At 46.4% G+C, this 13,501-nt stretch overlaps 1 protein-coding gene across 3 annotated transcripts in view; it reads left to right on the forward strand.

The window, feature by feature from the left end:
* The first annotated feature begins 5,035 nt into the window (after positions 1 to 5,035).
* The window catches only part of IDUA (alpha-L-iduronidase), a 57,875-nt gene continuing 49,409 nt past the window's right edge, over positions 5,036 to 13,501 (forward strand). For 2 of the 3 annotated variants that reach the window (XM_069776613.1, XM_069776609.1), the window contains exons 1-2: positions 5,036 to 5,215; positions 8,383 to 8,523. In XM_069776613.1, coding sequence (XP_069632714.1) covers positions 5,094 to 5,215; positions 8,383 to 8,523 — 263 coding nt within the window. In that variant the 5' untranslated portion in view covers positions 5,036 to 5,093. The remainder of the gene's footprint in view (positions 5,216 to 8,382; positions 8,524 to 13,501) is intronic. The other variant, XM_069776610.1, reaches the window with a different exon arrangement.

A 13,501-nucleotide genomic window follows, 5' to 3' on the forward strand; every position in this document is an offset into this window, starting at 1 on the left:
GCATCCCCCTGCTAGCTGGGGCTGAACACTGCTGCTCTGGAGAAAAGCAGGCACCAGCAAAGGCAATCACCACCAGGAAGCAGATATTATGTCTGAGTGCAATCTGCACAGCCTGTTGGCAGAAACCTAGTACTAGAGGTACTGCAGGTCTTGAAGCAGCATAAGACTGTCCCACTGAGGGGAAAGGCAGCAGATAGCTGCAGGCCACATCCAGTTCAAGGACTCATCCCAAGGACTGGGGATGAATCAATGAAGACCACGAAGGAAATCCCAGGGCTCACAAAGCCCACCAGGTCCTGGGGGAAAGCAGCAACATTGTCATAAACTGAGCTTTAAAAACAAGACCTCCATAAGAAAAGCAGCACCAAGATTCATGCTGTGTTGCTGACGAGACTCCCGATGAGAGATATATATGTCTGATCAACAGATACCTTTAGTATGTTGCAGGCAATTACAAGCAGAGTGGCAAGTAGGTGGTCTAGATGGGTGTATACAGTTTGCTGGACTCCTGCAAGCAACAGGATCACTTTGGAGTTAGCTGTTTACAAAGGCTGCCCATGCTGTGGAAGCTATGGAGATGCATGAGTCAGAGTGCAGTTTTCGTACTGTGCCTTCTCCAGTCTAACAGCAGGCAGCTGAGTCAAGGCTCATCTCATTCTCTCCCATCCCTGTCCTTGTGCCTCCTCTGTTGTGGACTACCAGGCACCAGAGCCACATGGTGCCATGCCTCTGCAGCTTGCCAGTTCACAAGAAAACAAACTGACCCAAGAAAGGAAATGCTTCCCACCAAGTCAGCCAGCTGAACTATCCTCCCTTCAGAGGCCTTGCTGTCAGACCTGACACACAGGAAACAGCAGGAGCAGGCAAGCAGTGGCAGGGAAGAAGAGCAGGACCAGCCCTTTTGGCAGAAGCCCTGGTTACACTGGATTAGATGTGACACGACACTTGAGACCGTTCAGCTGAGTCCATCTGCACAAAGACCAGCTGCTACCACATGGGAATATGAAGTTATCCAATGTGAAGTTATCCAAGAAGCAAAGGCTGTCTTAAGCCCTGGAATGCCTCACCATTATTAGTGATTAGTTATTACAAAAAATATCCAGATATCTGTCTGTCATTTCTTCCCGGGCCAAGAGCAGAACCCATGCTCTGGACAATTTTCTAGGCTTTAGGTTCCATATGTTATAGCAAAATTCTTGTTCCTGCCATGTGGCATGATGAGATGGCTATGTGACAATGCAATCTTGGCATTTCCAGGAATGCTCTCTGAGGCCAAGTTTATAATTCAGTTAAGTGCTGAAGGAGTTGGAGGCATCTGAACAGAAAAGCACACACCCCACACCCCCCAATTTGCTGTGCATTGGTTTCCTCTGTATTGTGCAGGCACCTCCTGACAGACAACGGAAGCGCAGCAGGAAGAGCTACCTGCTCCCTGCTATGCCTGAAGGAGCCTGATATGTCTCTATTCCCAAAGCATCTGCAGGGATGCTGCAAGGAGAGCAGCTGGAGCCAAATGCTTTGCACAGCCTTTCTGTGAGGTGTGACTTAACTCACGAGTAACAGGTTTGACATCTCTTATCTGTCCAGTTTGAGACAGTGGAGGATTTTACGCTGGCCAGGTAGCTGGGAAGGGTCAGCCTCAGCATACTAGAAAGGGCCAGTGCACAGCGCTGCTCTCCAGCTACTTCCCTTCCATTCTCTATTTCCTGTGCCCATGTGCCTCCTCAGGAATGCCTCAGGACAGAAAGAGCTCCCAGTCTGTGCAGGGAGACAGGAGGAAGCTGCTGTAAAATCCCCAGTGTCCTTTGGTGGGGAGTGTCAGCTGTGGGTAAAATGACACACAGAAAACCTCCTGCTGGGCACTTCCCAGCCCTTGGATGAGCAGAAAGTCAGAGGCAATAGGGGAACTTCCCCTTGGCTAGGGCCTTTTATCAGGGCTCTGCGTGATGGTTTCTAGAACTGTGCTCACAGCAAGCTGGACATAGTTGTTCAGCTCTGAATCAAACTTTTGCACCTGGGAAACTGCTTGCTGGAGGTCACCTGTGGTAACCCTGGCACTTGCCTTGTCCCTGTGAGAAGAGGCTTGGCAGAGTTGCAGAGCAGGCCACTGGGTTTCACGCGTGCAGCCTGGCATTTGGCCTGCAAATGCTTCCAGGCACATGCTGGTCCAGTTGGCTACATTCGTTGGGAAAAAGCAAACCATTTGGTCCCAGCTGCTCTTCCTGCAGCATCCCTACAGATGTTTTGGGAACAGAGGCATATCAGGCTACTTCACAGGGAGCAGGTAACGCTGCTGCATTTTCTTTCTCTGGCAGGAGGCACCAGAGCAACTGTGGTGAGCAGGAAAGATCTGCTGGGAATTGCAGTTCTTCAGAAAAATTACCTTGAAAAATACTATTAGCTGCTTTCTCAGACACAGGAGGAGAAACCTGAGGGTGATGCATAGAAGCCTCCAGCTCTCTGTCTCTCCTCTGGCAGGGGTTTTGTTTTATCTTCTGTCTCCCAGCTTCTGGTCTGATGTGGTTGATGTGCTAGATGTAGCACTTCCCCATGCTTTGGGGAAGCTGTGGAACACAAGGGAGATGGTCTCTTTAGCCACTACCCCCATGTCTGAGAAAGACCTTCTTGGAAACGCTCTGGAGATCACGGTCTTGTCAGACTCCTGGGGAAGAGCCTTCCCCTGAGCTCTGACAGACACTTCTTTAAAATGCCAACACAGCACCATCTGCATCCATGGCTCTGTTGTGTTTAAGGACTTTCTACAACGTGCCTGATATCATGTCTGAGAATAGTCAAGGTTTCCTGGACAAATGAACATAGTTTTGGTTTGACACCTTGTCTTCCAGATGTGACTTTGAAATCAGCCAAGCTGAAACACAACAGCTCTGTTTTGGCAGTCTCTGATGGAAAGTCAGGGTGGTCTCCAGGGCCTTCCTCATGCCACTGGGGACAGTCTGTGGTAGGAAACCATGGGGTTCATGGGGTTTCTCCCTTGTAAATATCTTTTTGCTGAAATTTGCTGGTAGGTCTTTGGTTGGGGGCTGAGCTTTTGGCTCCTCTGCAAGGGATAGCTTCCATGCCCATTGCACCTAGGTGCTGGAGCTGCTGGTATCTGTGCCTGCCCTGCAGTGAACCCTCCACACTTAAAGGCAATGAGGTGAAGGGTTGCTGTTAATAAGCAACAAACCACAGTATGACATTTGGTAGTCAGATGTTCATCTCCCCCAGCCTATCCCTCTGGAGGGGAAGCCAACAAAAGAAGCAGTGTCAGTGAGGTCCTTCCTCCCATGCACCATCCTTTACAGCTGGCAAAAAGCCTGCAGCCGTCACAGAAGCCAAGGCAGCAGCATTCACCCCAAAGGCAGTTGCTGTCCTAGCTCAGGGTGCAGCTAGCAGCATAGGGCTGACTTCTCTGCCTATTGGCCCCCAGGCTGTCAGATGCCACTTGAGTTTGCACGTCTACTACCTGTTTAAACACCTTCCTCAGGTCTTCTCAGAAAACAGAGTTTGGAGGCAACAAGTATCCCCCTGCAGAAGCCTGCCTGCCAAACTGGCATTTCCTGTAAGGATAAGGCAATCTCTTAAATATCCTGCATGGAAACCTCACTAGAGCTCAGCTTGGGCCTTGCTGCTCTTCCAAGGCATTGGAGTACTGAAGCTGAGCCACAGCATGAGCAGCCCTGGGAAATTCAGGGAAATCCCCCTTGCCAGAGTCAAGTCACAATGCCAGATCGCCATTCCTACCTGAGCCTCTGCCTGAATTTTGGCTGTGAGCCTTGTAAGCTCACAACAAGTTCCCCAGGAACTGGAGGCCTCAAGATGCAGACGAAGCTGCAAACAGAGGAATAACGTATCAGCAATCAGAACCAAACCACTTTGCAATTTCTTAGGGATGGTCCCAGTTTGCCACTCCTTTTGAGACAGGAAACCTCCTGGCTCAAGCAGGATTACACATGGGATAAACTTACTCATGCAGAATCCTTTCCTAGTTGCAATATTCTTGAGCTGAGGAGTAAATAGCTGACTTCCCCCCTGCTAGCTCTGGCACAACTGCTTCAGGGGGAGCTTTGGTGAAAGGGGCTGAAATATCAGAGCTTTTGGGGTGGCAAATACTGGTTGCTGCCCTGGGACTGATAGCCTTGATTTCCATGAACACAGTTGTCACGTTGTTCTCTTGTTGGAGATCATCTGCAGCCCAGCTCTTTGCCTGGCAGCTCTCTGCAGTTTCCCTGGTGTGGGCACAGTTACAGGGGCCCACGATTTCCCTTGCTAAATCCAAAGCCTCTACAGGAAACCAGACTTAAGAACCCCATCCACCCAATTAATCAGAACTAACGAACACAAAATAAGATGCTACTGTGGTATTTGGGGATGTGGAAGGGAGGCCCAATTCCCCACATCCTCCTTCTAGTTGGCAAGGCTTGATGAGATTCCCGAAGGCAGTACAACGCATAAAAGAGAGGGATCCTTCGGAAGAGAGTCCCACCCCCGTGGAAAACCCAGTCCTCGGATACACGTCGTAAGACATAAGCATTTAGCAAGTCAATCTACAGCCTCTCTATAATATTACAAAGTGCATTTAAAGCTCTTTGCCATACTGAGATCAAGAAATATGTTTACACTGAAAAAACGGACGTAAGTTTCAATCATGCCAATATGTTCTTTCGGGGAAGGCTGTTTCGGCCACCGGCGCCACTACATAGTACTACACTCTTCCGTACAGGTTTGTCAACACAGAGCACGAGGACGTAACAACAGAGTATACTTCCCTCATGTGGTGTGTAAGAGAAATGCAACGGCAATAACTGCACGCCGTGCAGCAACTTCAGGGAAGTAACTAACTCCTGGTCGGTTGCTGCGCCAGAACAACAAAAGTACGAGACGCCTGGGCTCCAGGCGGAGACGTTACCACCCGAATTACCTGACCTGCTATTCCTGAAGCGGACTACCTATGCTCACCACAGGGTCGTCGGGAGCCCGTGGGGGGCGCGCGCCCGCGGGGGCGGTCGCCTGGCGTCGCGTCCGTGCTGCGTCGGTAGCGGGCGCCGGTGTCGCTCGGCTGGGCTCGGCTGGGCTGGGCTCCTCGTGCCGCCATGGGGCTGCTGCTCTGGCTGGCCGTGCAGCTGGGCGCGGGCTGCGCGGCGTACGTGGCGTACGTGGACGTCCGGCGAGCCCAGCGGCCCCTGGAGCACTTTTGGAGGAGCACTGGCTTCTGGTAAGCGCGCAGAGCCCTGCGGCCAGCACCCGGCGGTAGGCCACGCACCGCTGGCGAGAAGCAGGCGGGGTGAGAGGCGGCTGCCCCTAGCCCTCCTCAAGCAGAGGATCCCTAGTGTGTAAGGACGCGGCCTTTCTGGAGGAACCTGGGCTTTTCCGGGCCTGCTGCGGTGGGGTCGGAGAGCCCGGCACCTTGCTGCCCGTTGCTGCTTAGCCCATTGGGTGTTACCTGCCTGGAGCTGGTCGTGGGACGTGGACAGTAAACAAAGCGGATCAGAAGATAGGGCCAGTCGACATCCCCTCTCTGACTTGCTCTCTTGCCTCCAGGGCCCTCGGATACGTGGAGTCCTTCCTCTTCCTAGCACAGCACATCTGCTCATACTCGGAACTCATTCCCGTTCCTTTTCAGTGTTTCCATTGTCACAGTCCCTAAATAGGGCAAGGCAAAACTCCCCTGCCGGTTTGTTCTAGGAGTTTGTTCTTCTTCCAAGACACTTTCAACGCGCACCATCTTCCTAATGTGGCCAGTGAGTCAGGTTGAGCTAAGTCAGGGGGACGGGTGGGAGCATGCATAAATCCCAGCTCCACCGCTTGATATCCTGGTAGTGCTTTGCTTCTTGGAGAAAGCCCAGTCTTGCTGAGCTAACTGGGGTTGAACAGGCTTCAAGTTTTGTGAGATACGTGAAGGCTTCTAGCAGGCTCAAAAGCAAGAGATGGTATATTCCTTAGCCATGTTCGTATCTTGCTCTAAACTCATTATGAACTCCTTCATTTTGGCATACAGTGGATTAAATAACAATTGTGGGAAAAAGAGATGCAAAAGGGATGGAATCAGCAGTGTGCGCTTTGGACAAAAAGGAATTTGTGCATTTTTTTTTGTACGATGCATAAAGGTAGTCTAAAGCAAAACTTGAAAAATTTTCCATTAGTTTTCCATGTTGGTGAGAAAACAGAACAGGACCAAAAATACATTCTGATGAAGAGAAATGTTTGGGCTTTCTGGATTTTTTTTTCTTTTACTGTTTCGGTTTTTAATTTTAATTGCAATGTTAGGAAACATTAATGAAAAACTGCCCTAAAATATAGTATGTTTTGCCCATTTAAACTGCAGCCCAAGAAACACCCATGATTTTAACTGTGTGAAACTTTGTAAAGCTACAAACATGGAAAGCATGTGAGGGGAAGCCAGAGGAGCAGTAGCAGAGGGAGAGGCTCTCCATGGGTCAGCAGCTACTCAGTTGTAACACCTGGCCAACACTGGTATTTCTCAAGCTGTAGGATCCCAGCTCCCTTGAAAGCTCATCCTGTGAGACAACTGCGTTCCAGTTGTTAAAGCTTCTTTTCTGCATCACAGTTTCAGACAGTTGGGCAAATACACAGCTGTGGATCAGCAGTTGATAAAGCCTGGGAGAATGCAAGGCTTGATGTTCTCTGGGATGGGCACTGTCCACTCAGAACAGGAAAGGGCAGATACTGAACCAACCCGGCTGTTCTATTGCTTTCTTTTGTATCTTGCGACGGTTTCTGCTAGATTTCTCTCTAGCAGAGTGAAGTTCAGAGTGTTTATTCAGTGTGGACTAAGCAAAAATATGTGAATGCTTTATGTCTCGACTTCCATCTTTGCCACTGCTTGAACTGAAGCAAGTTTGAATCTCAGAGTAGTAGTAACGCACTCCTTCAAAAACCAACAGTTAACATTGTCCTTATCAACTGGAACAATTAAAAAGACCCAAATGGCTGATACATTTTTAGTAAGAGTAGAATTGGTAACTTTGCAGTCTCACTTGTGACTTGAAGCAATCTCAGGGAGATGATGTTAAGTGAAGTTGCACAGAGGAGTTCACGTGTGCTGGCTAATTTGTATGAAGTACAAGGATGTAATCTGTGTCAAGACTTGCACTTTCAAATAAGGATGCAGGTGATGGGGTGATAGGCAGGTGATAGGCAGTGTCTTAGCTAAGACAAAAGTTGCATCAAGTTCTTGTCCAGGTGGGGTCAGGCTTTTCCCGCTTTGTGCACAGATGGCTATATAGTAGCAGGTTCATTCAATGGGGTCCTTGGAGGTGGGATGTGTATGTGGAGGGGCACAGAGGAGAGGATGACAGTATGACTCTTCCCTGCATTGTTACAATCAGCACAGAGCTGATCCACCCATCAGAGAAGACAGATCACAGCAACGCAAAGCTTTTTCACTTACACAGTTAATATACAGTCTGTAGTTAGAACACAAGTTATCTCTCTTTGCAGTGTGAAGACATGTGGAAATATTTTACGAAACCTTGGGGACAATGTTATTTTATCTTTCTTGTAATACAAATGCTTTAACACTCAGAATTTGCACATTACCAGGAGGCTTAATGAGAGTCTCTAAGGTTGCCCAAACTCAGTGAACTGGGCAGCGTTCTAAGTTTCTGAATCGTGGGAGGGTGGGAGTGAGATCGTCTTGGAGCTATTTATCTGTGGAGATAGAGGCAGCAGAAATTTGCCCCAGTGTTATGTTAATTGCAGTGGAATAAGTAGACGTCAAAGTCATGTTAACATGATCATTGCTGTATAGCTGTGAGCAGGTTAAACTGCTTACAGCATCAAGCATAGAAACCTCAAGTCACATACTCCTGGGCTTCCTTATGCTTAGGGGTGAGTTGAACATGGCCAAAGAATGTAGAAGCTCTGAGGTCTAATTCTGCTTCTAACAAGTGCAGCTTCCACAGCAGAGCAAGAGTTGATGTCATTGCATAGACTTCAGCAGGAAGATCAAGCCCATATTTGTCTTACTACAGACCTCAGCAAGTCTGACTTCCACTCCAAAGCCTAAAAGACATTAGTTACTCAGAGACAAGATGACTGTCATTGTATGGCTTCTTTAGGCCACTGCTGCCTGATCTTGCTGTCTGTGCAGCAATGACTGCTTGTAATACTTTGTTTTGAGCATGGCAATGAGATGCACCCAAGTTGTGTTCTGCTTCACCAAACTACATGTGTAGCCAGTTAGTCCCAAATAACCTGCAACTCCATTTTGCTTTCATCTTGTGTTAGACAGTGCTTCTCATGCCAGGGAGGATTTTGCAGGTGGTATGGGAACTTAGTGTAGGGATCTTTGGATACCCAGTGGAGCTGCTAGTTAATGTTGGAATGTGTTTTTTCTTTTCTGTCCCTCCTTTCCTGAAGCCCTCCTTTACCTCACAGCCGTGCTGACCTATTTGACCTGAGCAAAGACCAAGAGATGAACCTTGCCTACATTTCTTCTGTTCCACATGGCGGCATTGAACAAGTTCGAATTCACTGGTTACTGGAATTAGTTGCTCTCAGGTAAGCAAACACCTCAAGTCAAAATCCGGAAAAATGTGACACATTAAAGTGTCCAACAGGTGCTCATTTTGATATTTATCTTGGTATAATTGGAAGCTGGGCATTTCTTTGCTTCCTTGGAAGTCAGGTAAGTGCCAGTGGAAGGGAATCAATTTGGGGGTGGATAAGATTAAGAAAGAGAGAGCTTGTATTGAGAAAGGTGGGGCTAACCTGCCTGCATTACATCCTAAAAACAGGTGAAGGAGCAGTTTAAGGTTTCTTTTCATCTAAAGAGTCTTCTGGGTGTGCTGGTCAAGTTTTACCAAGACCATCTCAGGTCATATGCTACAGTCATTCCACTTGTCCCCGGCTGGCATGTCCAGGCATCAGCATCTTGATTCCCAGTTGTACCATGACCTCCAGAGAGTCCTCAGGCTAGCAGAGGTTTCATGGACCATTATTGCATGTACAAGGTTCTAGTGCAGCTTTTTTGAACTGGGTGCATCCTTTCTAAAATACTGCTTGGCACAACCTTGAAAAGAGAGCTCTGGAGGAGTCTCCAATGGTTCCTTAGGCAAGGAAGAGTTCTGCTTTGCAGTCAGGTCATCTATGCCCAGTGTTATGGAGAGAGCTCTCAGCGGGATGCCAGGCAACAGTCATTCTGACTGTTTTCAAGGCTCGTACTGGGTGTTATCACTGCTGTTCGTTCAAGTCTAGCAGACTTTGGTCTTAGTGTGGTAACATCAGCAACTACTCAGTTCTGAGAAGAACTGCTGGGAGAAGCCAGACTTTGAGACTTCAGCTCCTGTCCACATCCCGGCTGTCCACATGGGTACCTAGAGCTCCCCCTGGCCATAGGTCTGCTTTTAATATGCAGGTCACAGTGTTATGCTCCCTTTCCAGGTTAGATGAGTCTTTGGCAAAAGCCAGGAATGGGATGGAATAGGCATAAGTTCATTACCATTCCTTACCAAAGCATTTCACGTGGCAATACTGTCCCAAACAAGACTTCTCACCCATCCTGTTATGTGGTTTGCTAACCATTAGCTGTTCTAAGAGCAGTGCTGGGGGACTAGAAAGATGGCTTACTTTTGTGTCCTTTAATTTAGAAGACATGATACAGCAAAAGAAGTCCCACAAAGTTTAAAACAAGCCTGACTCATTGAGAGGTCCAAATGAAAGCTGCCGCTATTTTATTACTGTCACTATCTTCCTTCCGCTTAACTTGGGAGTTTCTTTTTGCATCCTGAACCCACCTGTGTGCGGCATCAAGTGACAGGTAGTAACAACTAAAACAGGGTGACTTTAGTTAATACCAGTTAATACCCTCTTCCAAAGGATTCATATGCATAATAGCATTTCTAGTTCTAGGGAAATGCATGTCAGAACAACGCTGGAATTCCTTGCCTTTCAAGTCCCATTTAACTCAGCTTAAACAGACTCATGCCCAGTGGAAAGAGCCAAATACAGATGCCTAGAACAGGAGTGATTGGTCTGGGAGGAAAGACAAACCATAAGAACCCCATCAGAAGTTGTAATAGCTCTTAAAGTTCTGCCTGGCTCAGGCTGTTGCTGAGCTGAGCATATTTACAATCATTACAATTTACAATGAGCATATTCACATCATTACTGCATCTGCTGTTCCAGACACAGGAGGATGGGAATTTACCAGTTTTAAGTCTTGGGAAGCAACAAGGGGAAGGAGAGCGCAAACTCCAGAAATGGGATGTGAGCAGAGGAGTAGTGGGTTTCAGGGTGTACATTAGAAACAGCAGAAGTTTTCTTCCTAGGTTTTAAGGTGTGCTTGTGTATTTAGGTTTGTTTGGGAAAGTGTTTGGAGGTCCTGCACACAGATGAGTATTGCATCTGTATGCCAGAGCTGCCTCTGTATGTTAGTCCATCTGTGAATATAGCAGGTAACACAGCTTCTCCCTTCCATCTTTCCCTGTGGAAGTGTCCCAGTAAACACCCTTTCCTGTGCTGTGTCTCCCTCTCTTACTGGGCTATAGGTTTTGTACTCACTCTTGCAGTGACCCAGCTCCAGCAGGGGCAAGGACAACTGTCACTGGTCACCACCGCTGGAGTCCCTGTCTTAGGGGTTTGTCCTGAGAGATGGCTTGGCTCTTTCAGGTTTCTGTAACCAACTGACTTACAGAAAAAACAGTGAGTACCTTTGAAAAGAAAGTAGCTACATCTACACTTAGAGGCCAAAAGGCCTCCTGGCAGCTTGTCTCAGCTGTGCCATGTGTTGGATTGGGCTTTCCAAATGATTGAGGGAAAGGAATGTGTCTGTCATGGATTCCACTCAGCCTTTGTAGGGAGAGAGGCACTGAGTCCTTGATGCAATCAAAATTCTGGGAGCATAGAAACTTAGCAGTCAAGCAAGAAGTCCCAGGAAAGCTGTAGTGCCTCAAGGGTAGGATTCTAACCCACTAGTCTCAATATTTAGCCCAGCTTTGACATGCAGAAATTAGAAACTTTGCTACTGTTTAGAACTAAGCTGAAACTGCTCATTTTGCAAAAATGGGCATTTGTCAAAAACAAGAATACATTTAAGTTGTGGAAGGACAGCCAGTAGACTGAGTGGCAGCAATGGTTTGGAAAGGGAGAGAGCATGGAGCCTGCAGACAAACGTTGGGATTGAAAGAAGCAATAGGGGCAAGAATGCAAGTCTGAACAGGAGTTCAGTGCTGATGCTGAATTCTGTGCATGTGCAATTCTCTTCCTGAACCAGCGATTTCCAGAAGGATGGAAAGACGTTTAGAGTGAGAACCCTGTAACAGCAAAACTGTGTTATGTCATGGGGTTGGTGGTCGAGAAGACTTCTTGGAAGGTGATGGTAGATGGTGGGTACTTGACTGAAGAGGAGCACTTACAGAAAACAGAGGACTAGGCAATACCACCACTGTGAAAGGCTGACAGATACAGGCATTGCTTTTCCTCACAGTTGTCCTATCTCTAAAAAGGTGCCATAAATGTTCCTCTCAAGAAGCAGATGTGCTCAAATAAAAGACTGCCACCTTCCCCTTATATTTTTCTTTATTCCAAGTTATCCTGTTATTTCACCACCCATGAAAGGATACCATGAGGCAAACTGTTTTCAAAGAACTGCTAGTTTTATTTTCCAACCAGAAGCACATATATATCTCTAGGTCATGTGACACAGGAATATGCATGGTTATGAGGGAATCTAACATGTCTTTCATGGACTGGACAGTCCACTGGTTCTTAGTTACCACTGCCAGTAAATACAGCCATTTTGACGCCTAGACCACACATTCTGGCCATGCTGCACTAGTCAACAGGAGAGTTTGAGGTGAAGACTCCCAACTCTTTGCCCAGTGCCATGGGACCCACATAGTCCACAAGTTAAGAACCCTTTCCTCTTCTTGTGTAGCAGCACTAAAGTTTGTTGGATACATGATTTATACAAGGCACCACAGTGAACAAAAATATAGTCAATCTACATGATAGATATAACATTTCCTAAAAGGCATATAATGATTTTATTTCAACATTAATATTAACCTAGCTGGAATTAGAAGCCCATCCCCAGCTTCCCTCCAAGTCACAGTACCCAATTCATGGTAGAACAGGACAGAAGAGAATCAGCAGTTTTTAACATTTTCAGTCTTCATACCCTTAATCTTGGTGTAATGCAGTATAGAAAACATAAATGTGCCAGAAAAAGGCTTGGTTTTTTAGTTACTTTTACATACTCCTTAGCAATAATTTACAGTCTCTCAGCATCCCTACATCATAGCACTAAAAGCTGTTCCCTTGCTGTGTTTGACATTGTCCAGCTCTACACCTTGATCATGAGCCAGCTCTGCCAATGAAACTGAAACAGAAAATTGTTCTCATGGTTTCTTCTGGTCAATAGTTTTTTCCTAGTAAAAGTCTTAAAGCTTACCCTACCTCTTATGCATAGCCAAGTTTCTTTGCTTAGGTATCCTTCGGTGCCATTCTTACAATAAATATGGTGAAAAAGAGACTTTTGACTAATTTCTCAGCCTGATGGATAAGAGAAGGGCAGCCTCTCTTAATTTTTCTCCAGAGACTGTTGCAAGGACACACCTTCCATTGGAATCTCTCTTTCTTTTTTTCTTTTTTTCTTTTTTTTCTTTTAAAATGAGATTCATCTAGAATTAAGGCTATTTTTTTGCATTTTTTCCTTTATGTTCTAGGCTGGTAGCTTGACCCATAAAGTTAAAAGAAGTCTAGATTGCTGGGGTGTGTGTTCTTCTGTACTGAAACAATTTTATTTGACTTCCAATGACAGCTTGCTTTGGCACAACAGCCAAAGACTATCTATATTGATATTGTCTGGCAGTAACTCATGTAAACCCACTTCCTCATGCTAGGCCCTGGAAGGACTTAAAAGAGATACTCCCTCATGAAAAATGGTTACAAAGAAAAGCGGACACAAAGCAATACTTTGTCCTTGGTCTCTGCCCATTTGCTTTTATAACAGAAAGAAGCAAGTCATACCAAGTCAGCAATTTAAAGAATAAGGTAATTAAATTGTTTTATGGCAGGAAAATTCTGCCAATGGTCAATCCTTTAATCTCTTGACAGACATTTCTGTCAGGTTTTACTGCTTGGGCAGTACTAACAGTGTGCAGCTGATACGCTTTTTTATAATGAGTGCATGAAAATGTTATCATTGAATCACTTACCTAATTGTGCTATTCTCAGTCCCTGTGAAGACATTTTTTTATTTTGCTTTTTGGGAATGCACTGCTTTTTCTTTAACAAAATACTTGCTCTTGAGAGCCAGACAGGCTCTGGGGCACCTGGAGAACCTCAGTTTGAGTGTTCTTTCATTCAGTGACCTGAAAAGTTGAAATAAGCAAGTCACATGATGTGCTGAGCTGACTTTTTTTTTTAAATGGCACAGTGGAGAAATGGCTTCTGCATACATGGAACCTGTTTCTAGAGTCTGCTAATTGTAAGAGGCACAGCTGTGATAGAATTTCCTTCCATGCTTGGTGCTGTG

The sequence above is a fragment of the Haliaeetus albicilla genome, chromosome Z, assembly GCF_947461875.1.
Source record: "Haliaeetus albicilla chromosome Z, bHalAlb1.1, whole genome shotgun sequence".
Classification (NCBI taxonomy): domain Eukaryota; kingdom Metazoa; phylum Chordata; class Aves; order Accipitriformes; family Accipitridae; genus Haliaeetus; species Haliaeetus albicilla.